A 24,259-nucleotide genomic window follows, 5' to 3' on the forward strand; every position below is an offset into this window, starting at 1 on the left:
AGCATGTCTGTGGCAGAGCCAGGAAGGGAATGTTGAGCCCCCACCCCCAGATGCTGCACTGGAACCACTACACCCCACTTCCCTAATTCCCATAAAGTGCCCTACACCTGGTTCTGTTCTGATCTCAGTTACACTGGTGTAAGTCAGAGGAAACGGCATGGAAATCAGCAGAGCTCTGCTGGCGTAAACCCAGTGTGGGATCAGAATCAGGCCCATACGGCGCGCGGTTTGTGCGAAGATGTCACACGCTGTACTTCACTGCTGGGAGAGGATTGCAGGCAGGTGGACCAAGGCGCGGAGAGCCAACTTCGGCTCCCGGTTCAGCGGGCCCACACAACGCTGAAGGAGAGCAGAATTCCAAGACCCGAACACCTTCAGCGAGCAGCAGAGGAGGAAGAAGGTTGGAAACCGTTTTTCTCTCCTACCTCCCATGTAAAAATCGGTGTGTGCTGGGAGCCAATCGATGTCAATGCCATTCCCCAGGGCGAAAGTCTCTCTTTAAGTTTCAGGGCACAAACAGACACCCCGTTAGAGCTGCTTGGCCCCTCGGAACCGTACAGGGCCAAACCCCAAGAGGCGCCGGGCACCTGCTCTGACGTCGGGGGGAGCCGCGGGTGCTCTGCAGCTCTAAGGAGTTGGCTCAGAGTAAGCGACACACAGTAGCTCTTCAGCTATACCCCTGACCGAAATGCAATGGTCTCATCCCATCAAGCACTGGGAGTTCTCTGCTAGCCAATAGCTTGCTGCTTTCGGGCTGGTCAGTAACAGCCATGAGGCCTTACCTGGAACTGCAGCTTGGGCGCTAATAAGTTGGTCTGGGGAGACGGCTTGTATTTCGGCCTGCTGGGCTGTGGGACGACAAGGACACGGAAAAGCACAGGGTGAAGTGGTCGCCGTGTTAACAGCGCTCGGCTCCTGGCAGCCCTGGGCGTTACTCGCTGCAAACTCGCAGGCTGGGACTCGTCAGCCAAGCGTTACGAATGTAGCAAGAGGCAGGTCAGGAAAACCAACCAGGACGATACCAGCCCTTTGTCCGTGGGTCCCACAATGCAATGAGGTGGACGGGTGCCCGGTACACGAGTGCAACGCTTTGCATCTGACTGGGCCGGTGACGTGTGTATCTGGCGTAACACGTAGCATGCTCCAGGGGATTTCACTTGAGGTCTGTCACATGTTACTGCCCCCTGCATCATGCAGGTATCTAGATTCCCTCTCCTGTTGCCTCTAAGACAGGTAAAACCATGCATCTTGCTAGATTCGAGACACAACAAATCCAGCACCTTGACAGAGGTTAGACTAGACGACCTTGCAGTCCCTTCTAACCCCATGGGTCTATGAGTCACTATATGCCATTATTAAAGCTATGTTTAGTCAAGGGTATTTTTCGTAAAAGCCAAGGACAGGTTACAGGCAGTAAACAAAAATTCATGGCCTGTGACCTGTCCATGACTTCTACTATATAGCCCTGACTAAATCTTGGGTGCTCTGGAGAGGGGGACTCAGGGGTGGGGGGGAAGGGGGAGACACCACTGCTGGTGCTCTGGGGCAGGGGGCAGCAGGGGATCGCTGCTAGTGGGGGGGGGGTCGGCGAAACACAGCCCAGGACTGCCGCTGGTGCTGTGGGGAGGGGTGATTGCCCCAGCAGCGGCTGGTGCGGCTGGCCCAGGGGCCACCCGAGTTGCTTGGGTGGCCCTGGGGTCAGTCGCACCAGCCGCTGCAGAGTCAGGGAGGTCACGTGACTTCTGTGACCTCCACGACAGACTTGCAGCCTTACCCATAATATGCTAGACTTCATATTTAAAGGGACAGCGTTAGCTTAAAAATCATGCATATATTTTAAAAAAGAATTTCTCCTCTCTGTTACTAACCTCAGCTGGGATTCTCTCCGAGCAAACAGGGTGTATTGACACCACAAGTGCACTTGTCACTTCACACACCGATAAGAAAACACACGCTCTGCCCCAAACAGCTTGCTGTCTAGGGAAGGCAGGAAACTCAAAACGTGGTGGACGGCAGGGATGGACCACAAAGGTCATGGTAGTCTCCATCGGTGACAAGTTTTAAATCAAGATTGGACGGTTTTCTAAATGATCTGCTGTAGGAAATATTTTGGGGAAATTCTACAGCCCATACAGATGATCCCAATGGTTCCTTCTGGCCTTGGAATCTATGAAAAACCAGATCCCCATGTATATGCATTAGGGGGATCAGAACCCATGTCCTTCAGGTCTAAACAGCATAAGCTTCTGCCTCTTGAGCTAAAGGAGAGATTCCACTAAGTAACAGGTGTAGTGGACTGTTATCCTCTTACGCAGACCAGCCACTACAGGAGACCACATTCTCCTCCTGTGAGTGATGTGTGCACTATAGGGATGGTTGTGGTGGGGTGGCAGCCCTCCACAGCCCTGGCGGGATCTAGCAGCTTGTTATAGACACGCTGCTCAGCTCCCTTCTTACCTTTGGAGGGGGCTCCTGGAAAGACATTGGCTCCATGATTCTGGGAGGCCGGTGGCGATTGTTCCTCTCTTGCTCCCTGGCGATGTCCTTCTCCATCAGATATATGTCACTACAGGCAGTAGCAAAGGGAAGCAGTTCAGCTTTCTCCGCTACCGGGGAAATGCCAGGCAGTCAGCACTGGCGGGACTTGCTTATGCCAGCATCCCTAACAACGTTCCTGCCAGCTACAGCGTCCAATGCGGAAACCAATGACCATGGCGGAGAGACGGGGAAATGGTTGTGAGCACGTCCCACCCTTACTCGCCTCTTCCTGCCCCAGCTCCTCCCTCTCCCTCCCAGCGCCTCCTGCCTGTCACTGAACAGCTGATCAGCAGCAGGCGGGAGGCGTTAGGGAGGGAGGGGGAGGAGCTGATCGGTGGGGCCCACGGGGTTCAGCACCTATGGTGGGTTCAGGGTGACCGAACTCCGCGGGTAGAACCAGATCCCTGGAGAACTCCCCCCACCCAGGGTGGCAGGCAGCAGTCACCGCAGGGCTCTGGCTAGCCCTACAGTGATACTGCAGCCGCTGGCAGCGAACCTCCACAGCTCCCCGAGTTACCAGCGTCGCTAGAGCCTCCTGACTGATCCATCTGGCTGCCCCAGGTCATTAGCACCGCGTGATCCCCCCCGGCCGCCTACCTCAAGCTGCAGACCAGCTCCTTGAACTTGGGCCTGTCGTTGGGGTCGTAGTCCCAGCAGCGCGTCATGAGGGTGTAGAGGATGGGAGGGCAGAGGTCAGGCTTGGGGAGGCGATCTCCCTTCTCCAGCACCGCAATCACGTCTTTGTTCTCCAGCCAGAAGAAGGGCTGTTTGCCGTAGCTCAGGATCTCCCACATGCACACGGCTGGGCGGGCAGGGGACACAAAGCACCACATCTCAGGGGTGGCAGGCATGGCAAGGAGATGGGAAGCACTCACCAGGCAGGGTGGGCAAGGCACGGGCACCAGGGCCGCAAGCTCCCACCACGCTGCACTGATGGACCAGTGATTAGACCCCCATCTGGGGGAGCTGAGGTCAAATCCCTGCTCTGCCACAGATGCCATGTGTGACCCTGGGCAAGTCACTTAGCCTCGCTGTGCTTCAGTTTGCTATCTGAACCATGGGGTAGTAGCCCTGCCCTACCTCGCAGGGGGGTGGGAGGAAAAACACATTAAAGAATGGGAGATGCCGAGATACTATAGAAATGGGGCCAGACGAGTACCTTAGACAGACCACACCTCCCGAGGGGTGAGAGTCCTGTTTAGCCTCTGAAGCCCAATGAGTCTTTGTCATGGGGATTCCTGGCCACTCAGAACTGTCCTGAGCCCCCCAAAACTCCTATCAGCCACGCTGCATGTTGAGTTGCCAGTAGGGGAGGGGTTTGCTGGGGGAGCCGGGGTACTATTCGCTCTCTTCATTCCATCTACTTCCCTGCTGTCTCCCCATGCTCGAGACAGGATCTCTTCTCTTGTGCCGAATCTGCGCAGATCTTCAATACACCCACCCCCCCAAAAGACATCTCTGCTTTCTGCCTGGGCCCTGCCCAGCTCCCGCTACACACTCTGCTGGGTAACTCTAGGATAACGGCACTGAACTGGCTCTGGGTTTACCCCAGGGGAACTGAGAGCAGGATTTGGTCCTGGGAATTGGGAAAGATACCGGCCTGAGATCGATATACTGCCCCGGACCCTTCCTTGCCCCATGCCACACCCTTCTCGTAATCCACAGTCCCGCTCACCAAACATCCACACGTCACTGGCGGACGTGAAGCGACGGAAGTTGATAGACTCTGGCGACATCCACTTGATGGGGAGACGAGTCACGGAAGCTTGGGGAGCAGAGAAAATGGTCACAGACCTGCAGCCCCCCCTGCTCTTCCAGCTTTGGGCTTCCCACCCTGCAGCTCTGCCCATGTCCCGCAATCCCTGTCCAGAGCCCCCCTGCTCTCCCTCCCAGTCCTGGGCTCCCCACACACGCACACAGCTCTATCAATGTTCCTCAGTCCTGACCTGCAGCCCCTCGCTGCTACTCCAGCTTCTTCACCTGACCCTGCGTAATAGTGCCTAGTAGCTTTCTGATAGGGAGAATCGTCCCACAGCTTTAGGCCAGGCCACTGCAGACGCGAGTTGCCCCTTACCTTTGTAATACTCGTCATCTTCTATGTACCGGGAGAGACCGAAATCCCCCAGCTTCACACACTCGGAAGAAGCCACCAGGATGTTCCTCACAGCAATGTCCCTGCGGAGACCAGGGAGAGCAAGTCAGTCCCGCGGGAGCGTGTTGGACGTCGGCTTTGGAGAGAGCCCCGCATGGGGTGACCAGGCAATGGGTGAGCTCTGGGGACCCACTTCTCCATTGCCTCGGACCTAGTTGTGCAGAATGGGCAGAACAAACGAAGAATTCGTGTGGCTCCCTGATTGGATGAGCATAGCTCTTATCCTCAGTAGTGGGGCTTAAAAGCCCACTGGGCTTTGACTCTCCAGATCTACGTGTCACTGCATCGGGCTACATCCCACCACACCCCATGAGACATTGCTACTCTGGCAACACCCCTAGTGTAGATGCAGCTACGTAGCTGACATCATTCAGGGAGGCAGTGTTCCTACAGGGGCAGAAAAACCCCTTCTCTCTGTGTACGCTGCGTCTACACTAGGGGCCTAAGCCAGCATGGCTTCTGTAACATAGGTACACCCTAAATGTAATTTTACATCTCTCATCCCAATCCCACCATCCAACTGTGAGCAAGCTAGGAACAGTGCGTTCTCAACCCCTCCGTAGTGGTGCTCCGGTACGGGATGGTGGAGCCTGCTCCCCTTGCTTCGTCAAGCAGGGCCCCAGCCATCTAAAACAGATTAGCCGTGTGACACAGAGACCCCGCAGCAAAGCAGCCCCTGTTCAGCTCTTTTCTAAGACCTGACTGACTCACTGCACCCAGCACATGTCTTACAGGATATTTATCATGTAGGATATATACAGAAAGCTTGGAACCTATCAAGACTCATAACCATTACAGCGCGAATGGACGGGTAATACTTAAGGAGCAATGTATTTATACTGAAAGTCTGATTTGGAGTAGAAATTATTGCCCAGGGCATAATGTGTCCCCGTGACCCCCACATTCAAGCAAGAGGAAGTTGCCATCTCCCCAGTCGGCCAGTGAGGTCACGCAAGGTTCAATTGTCTACTCTTGCCACGGCCAATGGAAAACCATCATAGACCAGGACAAACAATCGAGACCGCTTACAGGCGGGAAGGAAAGTACCACAAGGCCGGGAGTCACCCTGCCTGTGAACAGAAACAAAGGGCCGTTTTCAGTAGAACAGAGAGTACGGCAAGGCGCTCTGCCTGCATTCACAGAGGAATCCCCTTTGGGAGCGGGGAACTTGCGTGGATATTTGGATCCTGGTTTCGGTGAAGCCAGCCAGCTCCACCACACACCGCACTTTGCGGGGGGAGCCAAATTTATTACCCAGGACAGGTAGCTATTGTTCCACCGTTTTCGATTTTATTTCATGTTGTAACCGGCTGTGTCCATCTCTGTCTCTCGCTTCCTGTTAAATCTTTGTTCTCACTCACACAAACCTACTTTTGTGTCGTTCAAAGTGCGGTGTGGTTTACAGGCGGGGTGGTTTAAAGGGAAACTGGGGTGCACCGCACCTTTGGGTGCAGAGGAATTGGAATTTCTGTGCGGAGCCAGTGTGAGGGGCTGGGTATCACAGCGGTATGATTCAAAGGCATCTCGTTAACCTGCAAGATGACAACAGGGGTGGCGTTTGGCTGAACGGCTGGTGATGGCAGGGATCGGACACCCAGCTACCATACGAAAGACACCCTCTTACTCGAGGCAGGGGGTAGCAGGTGACTCGCTCCTGGGCACCCCAAGAACAAGCCAATGCCCTGTAATTTGCCATCCTTGCTGCAGTCGCTCCCACGCGCTAACCGTGCGTAGAGCTGAGTGAATCACTGGTTCTTTGGTCTGGCTGCTGAACCAAATGGGAAAAAAAAATGCAGTTTTCGTTTTCTAGTTTTTATAACTTTTTTAAAAATAAAACGAGAAGTTGCTTCCGGTGCCAAAATCCAGTGTGTGTGTTTGTGTGTGGGGGGGTAGGGTCATTTCCCCCCCCCAAGACTGAAACGATTCGTCAGCTACAGGGCCAATTCGCAACACGCTTTGGTGGACACGAAGCTGCACTTTTCACACACACACCCCAAAATTTCGGACGAAAAGTTGTGCCCGGCTCCAGCGCTTGCATGTGTCAGCAGTTCGGCAGCTCTCTGCCAATGTGCCGGCTAATGCCCGCGGCCTTGGCAACGCCCTCGGAGCGCCCTTCCCCAGCTTTACCTGTGCACGCAGCTGATGGCCTCCAGGTACGCCAGGGCTTTGCCGATCTGCAGCGCGTACAGGATGAGGGTGGGCACCCTGAGGGAGTTCTTGTTCTGCTCGAGGTAGTGGCCCAGCTGCACGGGGGCAAGAGAGCTGCGGTTAGGGGCAAACCCAGCAGCTGGGGGGACCCAGGTAGTGCAAGCCAAAGGAACCCGGGTGTGGGGGAGGAGCAGCCACGCGAGGAAAGAGATGGGAGTCAAAGGCGGCCACGACGGGCAGATATCAGGGACGCTGGAGCAGTGGGGGGGTCTATTGGGATGGGCGCCCAGGAGTCCCAATGCCTTTCAGCGCCATCCAAATCTCTTGAGACTCGTGGGGCCATAATTGTAAGGCCCACCCACTCCGGAGCAGGCAGGAATCATTATTTCTATTTTACGAGTGGGGAAACCGAGGCACGGAATGGTGATGTGACTTGCCCCCATGATCATTGGCAGCACTGAGGGAGGAACCCAGGTTCCCTGGAATCCACTCCCCTGCTCTAACCACTAGGCAACACTCCCTCTGGCAGGGGCCAGTGGGTGAGGGCATTCCTTACAGCAGCAAGAGCTCCATGTCAAGCAAGCTTCTCTCCCGCCTGGCCCACCCTCTCCCCACCAACGACAGATCACTGCTGCTGAGGAAATGTTGCCTGATGCACGTTTCCAACGGCTTCGCTACCCGATGAGGAGCAAGGAGTCCTGCTGTAAAGACCATCCCCCCGCTCCCAGGCCCTCCAGCTAGCGAATGCCCCCCATGGGTTTGTTCTCCTCCCTCACCTCCCCGTAGGGGTACAGCTCCATGATGATCCAGGTCGGCTCCTCATCTGTGATGCCGATGAGCTTCACGATGTGGGGGTGGTCCAGCTTCTTCATCAGCACTGCGAGCGAGAGAGACACCGGGGTTGGCTCAGGCACTGAGGCGGCATGGTCGATGGGGGCGGGCTGAACCGGGGACCAGCAGCAACGGGAACGTGAGCATCCCCCACCGGAGCGAAAGCAGCAGCTGCCCTGGTAGCGGTGGCAGGTTCATGACCGTCTTAGGAGGCCCATGTGTAACACAGACAGACCCCTGTCGTCAGCGGGCGGCTATCTCCTGAGCTATCTCCAGCCCCCCGTTGCCCCAACACCCCATGGGCCTGCCAGCCCAGTGGATCCCCACCAGAGCAATACAGGATACGGCCAGAGGCGCCCCCGAGGTGGAGGGGGCAGGCTGTCGCCATGGCCACGGGCAGCCGGGAGCTACGTACCGGCTTCGCTCATGAACTTCTCCTTGTTCTCGGGGGTGCAGTCCTTCTTGCAGGTCTTCACGGCCACGTTGATCCGCACCCCCTTCTGGAAGGAGAAGAAGGCAGAGGAGGGGCTTTCACCCAAGGCCTTGATCACGGGGCAATGTCCAGGGGGTGGGGGAATTAGCGCAGCCTGGGGCTAACCACTGGGGCCTGAGAAGCAGCTGAGGGGGTTTGTCGGGAGGAAAGCGCAGGTAGGAAGTGCCTCCAAAGGGGGTATGGGACAGGCCCTGGGCTGAGAAGAGCCAGGATGAAAGGGAAGCCGGGTTTCAGGGGAAATCCACGTCCCTGTGCAGCCAGCCCTGACGGGAAAGGGCCAGGATTAAGGGGAATCAGGCCCTGGGGGCCCATGGGCCCAGAAGAGAAGACAAAAGCTGAGAGGGGACAAGAGGGCTGGGTGATGAGGACACGAGCCAGTGATCCCAGCTGCCCAGTGGCTGATGACTGGTGGGTGGAATATCACTGGACTGAGGGGGTAATAGACTGAAAAGACCTAGCCTCAGAAAGGGCTGGACATCAGAGGGGCCAGGCCTATCACAGGAGTGTGCCCGCACGGCAACAAGGGGGTGCTGTGGGACGGGCACTTTGCCACAGCCTCGTCTGTGGCGGGGCTGGCATCTGCCCTCTTGCGCCCACCCCTGCCAGCCCCATGGGGAGGATCAGTGGCTGCGAGTCGGCGGCAGCAAAGAGAAAGCGAACTCACCTGGTTGGTGTAAATGCCCTCGTATACCTCCCCGAAGAAACCTTCCCCCAGGATCCTGCCCAGAGTCACATCCTCTCGGGAGACCCCATACTGCTGGGCTGGAGGGACAGAGAAACCGGAGGGACAGGGTTCGCTGGTGCCACCAGCTCATCCCCGGGAGTCCCTGCTTGGAGATCCCCCCAGCGGGCGATGGCTCCACGGGGCTGGTACATTCGGTGCAGCCCCTGAAAAGCCAGCCGCTCTGTCAGGTGTGCAAATCCAGAGTCCACGGAGCGTGACTGATCCTATGGCCAGCCGCACCCCCGTTCCCGGCCCCGGGGGCTCCCAGAGGACAGGGACTGTCCTTGGTATAGACAGAGCCCTCCCTCATCTCCTGCAGGCAAAGCAGAGTCTCCAGGGCTAATGAAACATCCCCCCACGATGCCTGTTCAGCGCAGGATGACGACAGTATCTGAGGGGCCGAGTTTACAAATCACGAGGCGGGGGGAGGCTAACCACGGGGAGGACGAACGCATGAACCTTTCCACCCACGATCAGTCGGGGGAAGCCAGAGCCGGAGGTTAAGGATAATAGGCCACATCCAGTGCCGGTGCGAATCAGTGACGCTTCTTCTCCTCTAATGGAGCTATGCGGATTTACACCAGCGACGGATGGAGCCCCCCTCTCTCTAACATAGAAAAATTACATCCTTCAGACCATGCCCTTAAGGAGCACCTAGTGGGAGGGGCTGATTGACCCCAAGCTCCTCCCCCTCGCAGCTCAGCTCCTCCCATCACGTCTCCACCGTCTTTTGGGAGCCAGCAAAGAGGCGCCGACCGGCCAGTCCCTTTCCCCTGGAGCTGGCGTCCCTTCCTCCAGCATGTGGGTTCTCATGTCTTCAAGGAGAAGCGTCACTAACCAAGCAAAGCTGGAGGGGTCAGGCAGGGCACGTACCTCCAGACTTGGGTCTCGAGGCCTCATCGGGGATTTCAGCATAAATATCCGAATCTAGGGCAAGAAATTCAGCAGTAAAATGAGCCGCAGCACTAAGAAGGGGCCACCTGTGCAGGGCCCGGCCTGGGGTGTTTCTTTTAATAAGCCAGCCGGTCTGAGACCCCTACGAGCTGCCCCTTATCCTGTGACACTGTGGCAAGCCCGGGGCCTCCGCCTGGACAGCCCATCCGCACCAACCCCACGGATAAGCACAGGCTGTCCAGTCCCCCCGTGCCCATAGAAGCCACTGGCCATGGGAACCGCCACGGTGAGCCAGCTCAGGGGTCCATCTAGGGCAGCGTCCTGCCGGACAGGGGCCAGCACCAGCTGCTGCCAAGGAGGGTCTAAAGAGGCAGGAAGGACCCACACTGGGGCCGCACTAACGGGTTGGTTCCACCCGACTCTGTGGCCATGGGACAGAGAGGAAAAAGAAGCGAGGGTCCCCCGGTCAGGGGCAGGAGATAGAGGGAGGCTGGATCTGGAGCTTTGCCTCGGGCCTGTCTCTAATACAAGGGAGCTGAGATTCTCTCTCCCCTTCCCCAAACACTCCCATCCCTCTGTTTTCTCCTTCTGCCAGTGGCACCGGCTCGCTTACTCTCCAGTTCCCAGCTGTGGCCGGATGGCAAGAGGGGTGAATGAAACTCACCCACACTGATGCTCTCAGTTAACATGGGTCTTCTCTCGTCTATGTCCCTACAGGTGAAAGCATGGGTGAAAACGAGGAAGAGACAAGCTCAGACACCAGATGTCCTATCCATTCATGCATCCATCCATCCGTCTGTCCATCCATCTCCTCATTCTTCCATCCATCCACCCAGCTCCAGTATTTCCAAGGTGCCTATCACCAGGGTATCTAAGCCCCGCTCTGAAGCCAGGCGTTCGTGCGATCTCTGAGGGCCACACATGGTCAGGGCTTTAGTTTTATGGCCCTTCCTTCCAACCTGGACATCCCGCCTTTGTGGCCCCTCTGCCCAGTGCCAATACAGGTCCCTCGAGAGGTTATGTTCTACTTACTGTGTGGGGATCTGTGGCAGGCTCACCCGCTTCTCATTCTCTGTGGGGAAAGGGGGAAAAGGGTCTTGACTTTGCATCTCCTGTCGCCCACCCACCCCCCGTTTGGCTGCCAGACTCTGGGGACATCTTAGCCTCCGCTCTCCCTTCCCCGGCCATTCTGCTGAGCCTCCGAGGAAGATATGGGATGGAAGGCAGAGTGCAGTCGGGGGGCCCTTCCCCACACACCCAGCTGCTCAGCAACCTGCATACGAACATCAAGCCGAGACAGCCCCACACTGCCACCGCCTTTCACCTCGGGACGCCATCTGGGGTTCAACGCCAGAGTGGATCACAAGCGCAGTGAGTTTGGTGGCTCTCAGCTGAGACTGAAGGGCACTTGCCCCTCTCCTGTAATTTAGCAGGATCGTGGCGATGGTCCAGGACAGGAAAAGAAGGGGCTCTGTGCAGGGACGCCGAACTGGAATAGTCGGGGGACTGTAAATCAGGGCTGATGGGGGTGCTGGGAACAGGGGGTTAAGAAAACTCCCTGCACTAAGCCTGGCTCCAGTTTGGGACATCACCCCTTGACGTTCATGGGCATCGCAATCCCGCTGCATCTGCTCCCCCTCTGGTCTCCCAAGCACCTGTGCTTGGAGAGAGTCGCTCACCTTTCTTGGGACGGACGATGAGGGAGATTTCCAGGCCCCCCTGCAGCCGGCAGTAACCGTCTATCAGATCAGCCATGTTCTCCGCCTCGGCCAGGGAGGAGGTTTTAATAGCCAGGGACTGTGAAACATGAAAGGGGGGGTGGAGGGGAGAAACCTAGGTGAACATTTGCATCCAGATTTCCACACTCCCAGCTGGACGGACAACGGCTGGATACCTGGAGGCCGCAGGGGCTAGTGTTGAGATGCGCTGCCATACTGAGCCCATCCCTCTCCCTTCTGGGACACTGGGGTCCAGCAAACCCAAACCACTCGGGCCAGACTCAGAGATGAACCTGAGTCCCCAGCCATGGGCAGGAGATTTGCACAAGTGAAACTGCACCCATGACCAAGCTTCCACTGAGCCCCCCGGCGTGTGAGTTACACCCACTCAGGCTCCATTCGCGCCAGAAGGCCAAGGTCACAAGCGACGAGTAAGGGGGTGTACGTGACACACCGGTGCCAGGGGGTGCGTCTAACCGTCCCCATTACAGGCTGGAGCTGGGGTCATGTTCCCACTGAAGGGGCAGCAGGAGGTGCAAGATTACACCCTGTTACGCCCTCCGAGATGCACCTCTGTATCTGGCCTGATGCATTAACATCTTTAAAGTACACCTGGGCAAGCCCATTGATTCCAATGGGGACAAATTGGGCCCCTAACGTATTGGTCTGGTGCCATCTACAGCTATTGGCCTGCACTCATACCCTGTGCTAAGAACAGCTGGTGCAGTGTCCTGGTAGCCCTATCTGACCCAGGATATTAAACAAACAGAAGTTGGTGAAATAAAGATACTGCCACCCCACCTCACCCCACCCCGCCCTTGTCTTTCTGGTAGCAACATGTGACTGTTATAGAATCATCGAACCATAGGGCTAGAAGGGACCACAGGGCCATCCAGTGTAACCCTCTGCCAAGATGCAGGATTTGTTGGGTCGAAACCATCCAAGGCAGATGGCTCCAGCCTCCTTCTGAAAACCTCCCGTGAAGGAGCTTCCACGACCTCCCCAGGCATCTGCTCCATTGCCCTGCTGTTCTTACAATGAGGAAGTTTTTCCTGAGATTTAATCTAAATCTGCTCTGCTGGAGTTTGACCCCCTGCCTCTCGCCCTGGCCTCTGTGGCAAGAGAGAACAGCTTTTCTCCATCTTTTTTAGGGCAGCCTTTCAAGGATTTGAAGACCACTCTCTTGTCTCCCCTTCATCTCCTCTTTTCCAAACTAAACATGCCCAGATCCTTCAGCCTTTGCTCGCATGGCTTTCATTCCATCCCTCTGATCATCTTTGTCGCTCGTCTCTCGATCCTTTCCAGTGTCTCTACACCCTTTCTACACAGTGGTGACCCAAACTGGACGCAGTCCTCCAGCTGAGGCCTGCCCAGCGCCGAGCAGAGTGGTACTTGCACCGCCCGTGACTTGCCTGCGGTGCCTCTGTTCATTGCTAAAATTGCTTTTGTTTTTTTTGCAACAGCATCGCATTGCTGACCCGTACTGAGGCTGTGACCCACCACAACTCCCAGCTCCTTCTCAGCAGTGCTGCTGACGAGCCAGTTATCTCCCATCCTGTATTTGTGCAGTTGGTTTTTCTTCCCAACGTGTAGCACCAGCCATTTGTCTTTGCTGAATTTCACGTTGTTGTTCACGGCCCAGTTCTCCAATTTATCAAGAACCCTCTGATTTTTAGTTCCATCCTCCCAAGTGTTGACACCCCCCCCCACCAGCTTTGTGTCATTTGATCAGTGTGACGCTGTGACCTTTTTTATGTTACTACTAAAACCATGTGACGCGCTTTTAGTTTTTGCAGCTGTTTTTAGAACAGTCGTCTCCCAAAAAACAGTTCTCTGTCTCCCCTTTTTCTCCCCTCATTTCTCTTTTCCAACCTTGGCACTGGGGGAACAACTATTTGATAATCATGGGCTCTTCAGTCTAGCAGACAACATTCAATGGCTGGGAGTTGAAGCTAGACGAATTCAGCCTGGAAACAAGGGGTCATTTTTTAACGGTGAGGGTAATTAACCCCTGGAACATTTTACCAACAGTCGTGGTGGATTCTCCAGCACTGGGCATTTTTAAATCCAGCCTGGATGTTTTTTTCTAAGAGATCTGCATTAGCTCAGAGGAGTTCTGTGGCCGGTGTGCTATGGCAGAGCAGATGATCAGAGTGGTCCCTTCTGGCCTTGGACTCTACGTGGCTCTAGGACGGTAAGAGACATCGAAGCGCTGCCCATCTCCCCCCCCTTTACCTGGGGGGTCCCGGTGAGTGTGAGCTGCAGCACGGCTCTGCCCTCCTCCACGCTGCAACACCTGATGGATTTGATCTGCTTGAACTCCGCCAGGCAGGTGGGCTGCAATGCACCAAAACCTCAGCGTGATCACAACGCCTGTGGGGACTGGGAGACAGCTAAGCAAGGATGTCACACACACACACACACACGCTCTATTTTGGGATGCCCGTTGCAGCTCCCTCATTCCATAAGCAGCTCCACCTCCTTTAATTGCCAGAAGAGGAACGTGCTCTGGGTCCCAGCCCCGGCAGGTGCGGGGGTGAGGGGGGACTAAGCCCTCTCATCTTTTGGGGATTTAGCCCTGCCCCCCTCCCCATACCTTTGCTTCCTTGCTTGTCATCTGCCGGATGCCCTTGGGCCCGATCACCAGATCCACCGTGATGTTCCACCCTTGCTGGAAGGGAAAGACAAGGACACGGGCGCGGTCTCTGCTCTGCCTCCGAAACAGCCCCGTCCCCCTTCTCAAGAGCTTCTCGGCCAGGGGTTTGCTGAAGCACCCAGCACTGGTCAAGGGGGCTGGAGAACAGACCCCAAAAGGGGGGCCTGAGCAGCAGCACGATGAGCGTCCCCACACAGTCCTGCCCAGCAAGCTGGAGCCCTGGCCTGCAGAGAGCACCGTCAGTTCTGTCTCCACAGTCCATACAGTCCTCGGCTTCTCCGCTGAGGCCAATCAGAGCGCCAGCAAGGGAAGGGGGAGTGTGAGGTGGACGCTTGTCCGAGAACTGGGCTGAGACTCACCCCGTAATTCCCTGGGGGCAAACTCATCTCGGCTGAGTGGAACTGAGAAGCCGACCGCCCTGTCTAGCGCCGGGTGCAGTGCAGACGGCGGCTTCGCTGGCTTTCCACACCCGTGGCTCTGCCGGCCCACCTCAGTCCCCGCCTGCGGCATCCCACTGGATGGGGAGCTGGGAGCAGTCCCCTGCCAACATCCCCCAGCTGGGCTGCAACTGCTGGCCGTTCGGAGACGTGCACCGACCCCAGAAACTCAATCAAAACCGCAGGACTTGAACCCAGGCCCCATCATAAGTCCCTGCTAGATCTCGCTAATGATAACACTGCTGGGGGATTCCAGTGCCTCCTGGGCAGCTGAGGGGCACTGAAGACTTCAAACCGCTCGCGCCCTCCCTGCTGTTAAACTGGTACATACTGCAGCAGCCAGGAGTGGAGCTACGGGGAAGCCCCCTGGTATCTAGTGGGAAAGTCAAGCTGAGCTGGGGAGCCTGGATCAGGTTTGGGGATAGGCCTGTGTCCAAATGCCGGGTGGAAACGCTATGAAACTTGGGGGCACAAAGCTGAGTGGTGCAACCGCGGACCTTGCACAACTCCCGGAGAGCTGAAACAACCAAGCTTCCCGCAGCACTCGCCATGAGCACCGGCAGCTGCCGATCCACATTGGATCTGCCCCGGCCAGCCCCACCCCGAAGCGACGTGAAAGCCACCGAGACCGGCTGCGGGGTGTTGTTGGCAGCTAGTGGCTTGAACTACCTTCAGCTGCTTGAGAAATTCTGTGAGGAACAGGATATTTGCTAGTACAAACTCAGACACAGACGCTGCCTGAGAGACAGAGTCAGGGGCCACCTTTATGATCGGCTGGAGCCAGAGAGTAGAAAGCCGGAAGCAGTTGAAACCAAAGCCATATTACAGTGTATGACCAGGGCAGGGGTCCCCAGTGGGGGAGCCACTTGGGGTTGCGGTATGGGGCGTAGAGATTCCCAGGAGTTAATCTGGGGGTTACTTTCTGAGATGGGAACATCAGAATGGCCTGTCTCAATCAGACCCGAGGTCCACCAAGCACAGCATCCTGTCTATGACACTGGCCAGCCCCGGCTGCTCCAGAGGAAGGTGCAAGACACCCGAGGGGAAAGTCTGACCTAACCCCCATCTGTGGTTGGCTTAGTCCCTGATGGGAGAGGGTTTATAATGCTAATACATTTTATGTCCTATCTAATGGACTTGTAATTCAGGATGTTTTTATCCCTATCGGTGCCTGTGTTATACAGGAAGTCAGACTAGATAACCACAACGGTCCCTTCCGGCCTTATAATCTATGAATCTACCAATGCCTAGTCCTTTTTGGAACCCTGCTGGTACTTTGCCCTCACGGATAGCTAGTGGCAGTGAGTTCCACAGGCTGATTGTATAAAAAAGTATTTTGTTGTATCAGCTTGAAATTGGCTGCCTTCCACTCTCATTGGACCAGCTGGTGTCAATCGGTGTAGTTGGCGCAGCTACGCGGAGGATCCGGCCCAGTATTCCTAGGAGGCTACGCCACTGATGTATACAATGGCCCCTATAATGTCTTATATCCTCTGATACTTAATATCTTCAGTGTTGCTGTTATGCCGGAAGGTGGTCATGGCTGCCAGCAGGGGGCAGTCTTGGACCTAAAGACGATCACAGACCTCCTTAAAGCCAGCATGTGCCCACCACTCTCTGTCAGGAAGAGCAATCCAACCCCTGTATGTGCTCCCAACAGCTGGGTCCTTGCAGCTATTGCCCGGGGCGCCAGACCGCGAGGAACGAGGGCTTTCCCAGGCTGTGAACACGGGGCGGGGTTAGGATGTCGGGTTTGCAGCCCCTGTGTGCCGGAGGCAGAAGTAAGTCAGCAGGAGGCGCTGCGAGCGTGACCCTGGGAAGCAGAGGGGCAGAGCTCCTTGGGCGCAGTGCTTGCTGGAGGGGCGAGCATGGGGACTTCTGAGCCAGGAAGCTTCCCACTGTTTGTTCGGGCCCACGTTCAGGGAACAGGCCTCCGTGGCCATTCTTTGTGAATCATAGAATATCAGGGTTGGAAGGGACCTCAGGAGGTCATCTAGTCCAACCCCCTGCTCAAAGCAGGACCGATTCCCCAACTAAATCATCCCAGCCAGGGCTTTGTCAGGCCTGACCTTAAAAACTTGTAAGGAAGGAGATTCCACCACCTCCCTAGGTAACGCATTCCAGTGTTTCACCACTCTCCTAGTGAAAAAGTTTTTCCTAATATCCAACCTAAACCTCCCCCACTGCAACTTGAGACCAATTACTCCTCGTTCTGTCATCTGCTACCACTGAGAACAGTCTAGAGCCATCCTCTTTGGAACCCCCTTTCAGGTAGTTGAAAGCAGCTATCAAATCCCCCCTCATTCTTCTCTTCCGCAGACTAAACAATCCCAGTTCCCTCAGCCTCTCTTCATAACTCATGTGTTCCAGCTCCTGATCATTTTTGTTGCCCTCTGCTGGACTCTTTCCAATTTTTCCACATCCTTCTTGTAGTGCGGGGCCCAAAACTGGACACGGTACTCCAGATGAGGCCTCACCAATGTCGAATAGAGGGGAACGATCACGTCCCTCGATCTGCAGGCAATGCCCCTACTTATACATCCCAAAATGCCATTGGCCTTCTTGGCAACAAGGGCACACTGCTGACTCATATCCAGCTTCTCGTCCACTGTAACCCCTAGGTCCTTTTCAGCAGAACTGCTGCTGAGCCATTCGGTCCCTAGTCTGTAGCGGTGCATTGGGTTCTTCCGTCCTAAATGCAGGACTCTGCGCTTGTCCTTGTTGAACTCATCAGATTTCTTTTGGCCCAATCCTCTGATTTGTCTAGGGCCCTCTGTATCCTAACCCTACCCTCCAGCGTATCTACCTCTCCTCCCAGTTTAGTGTCATCTGCAAACTTGCTGAGGGTGCAATAAACGGGACGGTGCCCAAGAACCGCCTGGTCTCATGGCCCTGATTTCTCATCCTGACGGAAACAATCCTGCAAGGCTGGGCAACTCCGGCTAACCGCTCCAGCCCAGGGCCGACGCTAGTCTCTGCCCTCGTCTGTATGCACCCTGACATTTTCATCGCAGCACATGGAGCAGAAGGTTTCATACTGAGCTGCCCAGTTCTCCCCCCGCCGCGGGCAGTACAGTGAATGTAGAAGCCCCACCATTAGGGCACAGTTGCAGGGTATTTCCAAGAGATCAGGAATCCCCCACAGGGTCCTGTTCTGTGTTCCGGGGTTTCCCTCGAGGAACTGTTCCTCTCCTTTGGCAATTCCCAGCAGGTACCCCCCAGGGCTCAGTCACGGCCCGCCCAGGGATCCGACCAGGCATTCGCAGCTGGAACGCGGCAACGCGGCTCTGCTCCTCAGCCCCTCCCCGGTTGGCTCCCTTTCACGCACAGCAAGACAACTGGAAGAAGCCTGCCACACAACGCCTGGGCCACAGGACAGCAATGCCCGCTAAGGACGCCCAACTCCCCACCCCCACTCAGGCCTCCTCTGCTGGGTTTGCCCTGACTGGGGGCCTGATTCTGCTCTCCCGCTGGTGTAAATTAGAAGCAACTGCACTGAAATGGTGTCAGAGGGAGCAGAATCAGGCCCTTGGTAAGGTGAAATGCATCCTGGGAAGAGAGGCCGGTGCCTAGAACTTTGCACCAGCCCCTTGGCGGGCAGCAAATTTCACACTCAGAGCCCTGGGGCTGGGCATACTGTGTATCCTACCGTATACTGGCCCTCAACCCCAGGCCAACAGGAGATTTGGGAATGCCATATTTCCCCCTCTATCCGAGCACTGATCCCCAGCCCTCCTCCCGACGCTGGCCATGGAGCGATGCTTATTAGCCAGCCAAGGCTGGATGATCAGGCTCTAGGCAGGGGCTGGCTGGAGGCGTGTGACGGAACCGTACAGATCCCAGCCCCGGCCACAGCGCCCCGTCCTCCCCAGGCAGGTACTCACGATCAGCTCGCAGCGGTAGCTCTCCTGGTCAATGTTGGCGAAAGAGGCGAGGGTGTGGAGGAACTTGATGATGCACTCCTCCTCCCGCAGCAGGGCGTACTGCTGGAACGTCTGCTGGATCATCTTCCGGAACTGCTTGGGCTGAGGAGAGAACAGCGCCCGAGCCGGGGAGTCAGCGACGGGCCCCGCTGGCTGGGCATAAAGACCCAACAGCCGGAAGCAGCCCGGTCTGGGAGGCGTCTGCGTACCCAAATGCTTCCCTCTCCACGTGCACAGTATCTCCGCCAATGCACTTGAGTCCTGACCCCCCTCTCCCGCCCGCTGTTCCAGTCGTGAGCCGTCCCCTCACTGCTGACCTGCAGCCCTGCTGTGGTTCCACTCCTCGCTTCCCCGGCTCTGCTGACGCCCTCAGCCTGGACCCCCAGCCGCTCTGCATCCCCAGCTATTCCAGTCCTGGGCTCCCCACACACACAGCTCTGCCAGCGCCCCTCATCCCTGACCTCCACCCCCTCCCCGCCCCCCACTGTTCTAGCCCTGGGCTCCCCATACACAGCTCTGCCAACAGCCCTCAATCCCGGCTTCCAGGAACCCCTGCTAATTCCTGTGAGCGGCTTTCCCAACTCCGCTCCTTGACCGAGAGACCTGACAACCCAGTGCGGGGCGCTGGAGAGCTCTGCAAGGAACTCCTAGGTTTGGGTGAGTTCCCTGCCGTTCCGCGCCCGGCCTGCCCCTTCCCCAGGTCAGCTCCCCTCTCCTTGTCGTTTCTTGGCAAAGGGTGAATTCTTCAACCGACATCCTAGGTGCCACTCAAGTCCCACTTACACTCCTAGGGTTGGCTTAGGCCCCAGGCCTAGAGTGGCACCTGTCTCCTTGCTCTGCACCAGGCCTGGATTTCACCCTAACGGCTTAACCCAGCTGCACTCAGCTGTTCTCTGAGGGAGTCCTGGCTTCCTGCGCTGGCCACAAGTGTCCTTTGTCCATAACACCCCTAGGCCGGGCTCTGCAGCACCTCACCTTCAAATTCTCCTGCATCTGCTTGGGGAAGAACAGGTCCAGCCCTACTTCCTTTCTGAAAGGCAGAGAGAGCAAGAGACGCACACGCAGGTTAACGATCCCACAGGGACTCTGCAAAACCTACTCCTTTCATCCGCATTTCAGTGGCGTTTAGGCCGGCTTTAAAATATCCTGCCTGGCGCATGGAGGGGTGCCCGGGGACGTGTGACAGGCACCCTGAGTCCCCCAGGGTCATTGGCTTGGGTGGGTCTCTGATCAGCGATGACTGGAGCTCAGTGCCACCTGGTGGGTGACTGGTGGCCCCTAAAGCAGTGCTCCCAGCCTGGTTCCCGGTTGAGGACCGTCCGCACTGCAGCGGGCAGCCTCAGCAGAAATCCCCAGGGCCACAGAGAGACCACCTCTCAGTGACCCCTGCCCTCGGGACAGGGACTCTGGTACTGCCCCCACTTGGATCGCGATCTATTGTTGTGGTCAGTAATGTGGCCTCGCGCACCTGACGCGGTAGGGGATGATATGAGGGGGTTCATCTCATGGCATTTCAGGCTTCCTGCACTTATGAGGATCCCAGCTTCCCCCACTCTGGGTTTGACTCCCTGCAGTAGGGCCATGACGCTTTGAGGGGCACACACACGTTTCTGCAACATCTCTAGGGCAGCCCACTCCAGGCTCTTGGCCAGGACCTTGTAATAACCATCAAAGAGCCCAAACCATAGCACATCCATTCCAGGCTCTACACTGAGCCCAGTAGATTCTGCAGGGTTCGGACTCTGGGGGAGGAGGCTGTGTGTGGACGCAATCAGCCACAAGTGTCCTTGTGGTTAGGTACTTAAATGGTGAGTCTCCCTCTGTGCTGGGATCTAGGGAGCTGCCTAATCCCCTGGGCCATAAGTATAGGAGGAGATTTCCTTGCCTTGATTAAGAGATCACGTGGGATTGGACACCCTGTTATTTGTGAGGACTGGGGAACTCCGAGGAGTGGGGGGAAGGGGGGGAGAGTCGAGAAGAAATAGAACCTGGCTACTTACTCCAGGAACTCAAAGTTGGATTTCTTATCCAGGGCATTGTGCGGCATGTCCTTATAGAACCTCCTGCAAGAAGAGTGAAGGTCAGGTGTCAACATACCGACCTCACGCGTGCGCATCCTATATGGGGGGGTGGGGGGTGGGCATGCAAGCAGGCTGCAAATGCCAGGGCAGCAGATTAGCCATCAGCCCCTGGTGGCTCATTCGTACATTCAATATGCAAAATGAGCGGTACAAAATGATAGGAGGGCAGCAGACACCCCGTTAACCTCACACTGTGATCAGAGTCAGGAAAGGGACCTTCAAACAGATGGGCCCAGATAAGAATTGCAGATGCAAAGGTAATAAGTTAGTTAAATGTGTCACGGCCCCCTTTAGTGGCTCATTCTCAGAGAGGATACCAGCCTACCACTGCTACTAGTCAATGGAGTTACTCCATTAGCTCATGTGGCAGAGGCCTGTAACTTAGAGCAGAAAGTCAGGGTTCTGTATCTGCTGCTTACATGTGGTAACCAAGGTGTTACACAGATTTGGAGAGCTTTATACTCCAGGTCTGGATCTAAATTTGCAAATAGCCCCTGGGCTAAATTCTGCTGTGAATTAGACATGCGACGTTCCCACTGAAACTGAGCACAACGTGGCTCCCTGTCTGCATAACAGGCAGGACCCAAACAATCGCAAGCTTTTGGGGTGTCTGGTTCTGGATTGAGCCCAGCTGGCCTATGGAGAGTGACAGGCAGAAAAGCAGGTGGCTCTGGGGTTCTTCCCCCATCCGTGACTGTCAGCTCAAACGTGCTCAGCTCCAGGCTTTTGCTAACCACCAGCCATGGCAGTTCGAGTCCAGCTGGGGTCCTCCTGCCTCTTATCAGCAACAAACTCACTGCAGAACTCTGATGGATTTCCAGAGGCCTGGGCTTCGCCTGGCGGGCTGACGAGGCACGAGGAGTATAGAATCCGCCCAGCCCTATCCTAGCAAAAGCCCGGGCCAAATCCTCAGCTGGCGTAAATCAAGAAAGCCCCCACTGACTTGTAGCAGGAGTGTTTCCTCACCCTAGCGAGCAACGGCTGCCTCTCCCGACCCCCGCCCGCACTTCCCATGCGCCCGCATCTCACGGGGGGGCTGATGGCGACCGCATTCAAGCCTGCCGGGTGGCATACCAACCATGCCACCACCACCCGCCTTGGCACTGCTCTCTGCCAACTACAGACGACCGTGGGCATGGAGAACAGAGGAGCCTCCTGGGGTTGAATCTCTCCGGTTATTGTTAGGGCCCATCTAACGTCCTGCTGCTCAAGTCCATCTGGCCCGCCGGAGTGATTCAGCTGGAACGCATCCCCCCTCCCACCATATTATTCTAGCTGTAGGGCATGAGAGAGCCGTTCCCCAGCACCCCTGGGAGCCGTGGGGCACCAGAGCCCATAGCTCAGCTGCGCCGGTTTCTTCATCCTCATCTTTCCTCTCTTCTACCTCCTCCTGACACCCCCGCCCCCCTTCGTGCAGTGCCATGGCACTGGCATCTGGCTTGAGCTTCCCAGCCCACCACATCCAAGGGGGTTGGGACTCGCTCAAAAGAAGCTGCCCTCCCAGCCCGGACAAAACCTGGAACTTCTCCCCGGTCCCTTTGCTGGGGGCTTGCTCCAGGCAGCCCTTGTTTTGCTCCAGGTGAGCCTCTGGCTTGGGGCAAAGGGAGCCACAATAGGAAAACGCTATGCACTAAATGAGCCCTATTGTCCAAGGAGCTCCAAGCTGTTTACAAAGCGTGATCCCATTTTGCAGAGGGGGAAACTGAGGCACGGAGTGGGGAAATGGCTGGAAACAGTGAGCCGGTGGCAGGGACAGGATTCACCCCCTGGCAATCCCTGGCTCCTTGCGCTCCGCTGTTTTAACCACTAGCCAGCGCTTCCTCCCACACTTCTCTGGATCCAGTTTGGGGCTGGGATGCATGTTTAAGAAGGGTTCTTTCCCCTGGCCCCCTGGGGACGGTCCCCTAGCGCTCCACGCCTGCTCTGCGAGGTACGTACCTGAGCTCCAGGCAGCCCAGCTGCAGGGCCATGCCCTCGCTCACCTTGCTGGCATAGTGCTGCATGTAGCTGGCCCGGAGCTGCAAGGCCAGAAGGAGAGATCAGGAGGCCAGTCAGGTGTCCGGCATTCCCACAATCCCTCCTCGCCTCTCCCTTTTCCTGCAGCGATGGGGCTGCAGGCCCGAGTGTGAATGCCGCTGGGGCACGTGCAGGGCAAAGAGATTTACTTCAGGAACCGGAGCTGTTTGGTCTCCAGGCAAAACAATTGCCCTGGGGATTCATAGCTGCTAAGGCCTGAAGGGGGCATTCCGATCATTTCGCCCAGCGGTTCTCAAACCGTGGGTCAGGGCCCCATTTTAATGGGGTTGCCAGGGCCAGCGTTAGACTCACTGGGACCTGTGCTGCAGCCCGAGCACCACACTCCCAGGGGGCTCGGGCTTTGAACCCCTGTCCCCCTGTCTGGGGCGGCTGGGCTCGGGCTCCAGCCCCCCCGCCCCCAGTTCGGGGCCTCTCTCCCCCCACGGAGGGCATCAGGGCTTGGGCTCTCCCCCCGCCCCTCCTCACACCCAGCTCGGGCTCCTCTCCCCCCACCCAGGGCATCGGGGCTTGGGCTCTCCCCCCGCCTCCGGGGTCATGTCATAATTTCATTGTCCGAAAGGGGTCCCGGTGCAATGACATTTGAGGAGCACTGGTCTGTCCTCCCGCAGAAGACAGGGCATAGAGCCTCGCCCAGCGATTCCTGCCGGTCGTCCATAGCTTTTTGGTTGAGCTATGGTGGAGCTTTAAGAAAGAGACAGCCAGTCTTGACTTAAAAGCCACCAGGGATGGAGACGACACCCCGTCCCTAGTAAGTGGGTCCAGTGGTTAATGACTCTCCCTGGTCAAACAGGGGCTTTAGTTCTAGTCTGAATTTCTCTAGCTTTAGCGTCCACCCCTTGAGCTCATTCTGCACTGAGATGAGAGAGTGGCCGACCCCTGAAGCTCTCGTCTTCAGACACGTCCCCACTCTAACCATCGCTGCTGCTGGTCAACCACACCCGCACGGGGACTGCTGGCCAGGTCTGGGTGCCCGCAGTTCCCAGCGACTTCTTTGGAATTTGTAGGTGCTCAGAACCTTTTTCAATCAGGCCCCGGTGTGGTGAGAGCAAGAAAGGGAGAGAGATTCCCGGGAGACGTGTGAATCCAGGGGGATCACGGGTGCGTGCGGACGGGAGGCCAAATTCAACACTGGTGCAAGAGGGCACATTGCCGCAGGAGTCGGCGGAGTCGGGCCCACTCATGCCCCGGAGAGCGTGTTGCAAATACTCTGACCTGCTGGTAGAAGTACAGTAAGGTGGTCCTGTCCTCTAGGAAGCACTTCATGTAGTCCTCAGGGAGGTAGCGGATTTGGAGGTCGTACCTTCAAGAAAACAATAAGGCAGCTATTTGGGGTGTCCGCTCTTCCGAGGAAGGGTCTTTCTTTCTGCAACGCGCCTAGCCCCGACAGCTACCACAGCCCTGCCCGGCCGACGCCCCTCGCCCCTGCTGCCCCACTCCGCAATGTGCCCGAGTGGAGACTCAGCTGAGACCCCCGGATCCAGGTGTGACGGGTCCGTGTGGACCCAACAGCCCCCGGCTGTCCTCCCGCCATGGCGACCTCCCCTGCGGCCACCTGTTCCGGCTGCGTCTGCCCATTGCGCAGGGCGATCTCTGGTCCTAAAGACGGGCGCGCGGGGTCTCCCCGTAC

General features: G+C 56.8%; 1 protein-coding gene across 5 annotated transcripts in view; it reads right to left on the reverse strand.

The window, feature by feature from the left end:
* Positions 1-24,259, reverse strand: part of PTK2B (protein tyrosine kinase 2 beta) — a 105,849-nt gene that overhangs the window by 11,955 nt on the left and 69,635 nt on the right. For all 5 annotated transcript variants that reach the window (XR_013345532.1, XM_077812315.1, XM_077812319.1 and 2 more), the window contains exons 4-23: positions 23,845-23,932; positions 22,534-22,613; positions 20,515-20,577; positions 19,490-19,544; positions 18,476-18,616; positions 14,095-14,169; positions 13,734-13,835; positions 11,460-11,577; positions 10,813-10,852; positions 10,445-10,491; positions 9,760-9,813; positions 8,827-8,924; positions 8,085-8,169; positions 7,615-7,715; positions 6,818-6,933; positions 4,613-4,713; positions 4,214-4,303; positions 3,136-3,340; positions 2,458-2,566; positions 783-848 (exon numbers count right to left, since the gene is read on the reverse strand). Coding sequence is in view for 4 of the 5 variants with exons in the window: in XM_077812315.1 (XP_077668441.1) it covers positions 783-848; positions 2,458-2,566; positions 3,136-3,340; positions 4,214-4,303; positions 4,613-4,713; positions 6,818-6,933; positions 7,615-7,715; positions 8,085-8,169; positions 8,827-8,924; positions 9,760-9,813; positions 10,445-10,491; positions 10,813-10,852; positions 11,460-11,577; positions 13,734-13,835; positions 14,095-14,169; positions 18,476-18,616; positions 19,490-19,544; positions 20,515-20,577; positions 22,534-22,613; positions 23,845-23,932 (1,834 nt within the window). In the remaining variant the exon portion in view is untranslated. The remainder of the gene's footprint in view (positions 1-782; positions 849-2,457; positions 2,567-3,135; positions 3,341-4,213; positions 4,304-4,612; positions 4,714-6,817; positions 6,934-7,614; positions 7,716-8,084; positions 8,170-8,826; positions 8,925-9,759; positions 9,814-10,444; positions 10,492-10,812; positions 10,853-11,459; positions 11,578-13,733; positions 13,836-14,094; positions 14,170-18,475; positions 18,617-19,489; positions 19,545-20,514; positions 20,578-22,533; positions 22,614-23,844; positions 23,933-24,259) is intronic.

This window comes from Eretmochelys imbricata, chromosome 3 (assembly GCF_965152235.1).
Source record: "Eretmochelys imbricata isolate rEreImb1 chromosome 3, rEreImb1.hap1, whole genome shotgun sequence".
Taxonomy (NCBI): domain Eukaryota; kingdom Metazoa; phylum Chordata; order Testudines; family Cheloniidae; genus Eretmochelys; species Eretmochelys imbricata.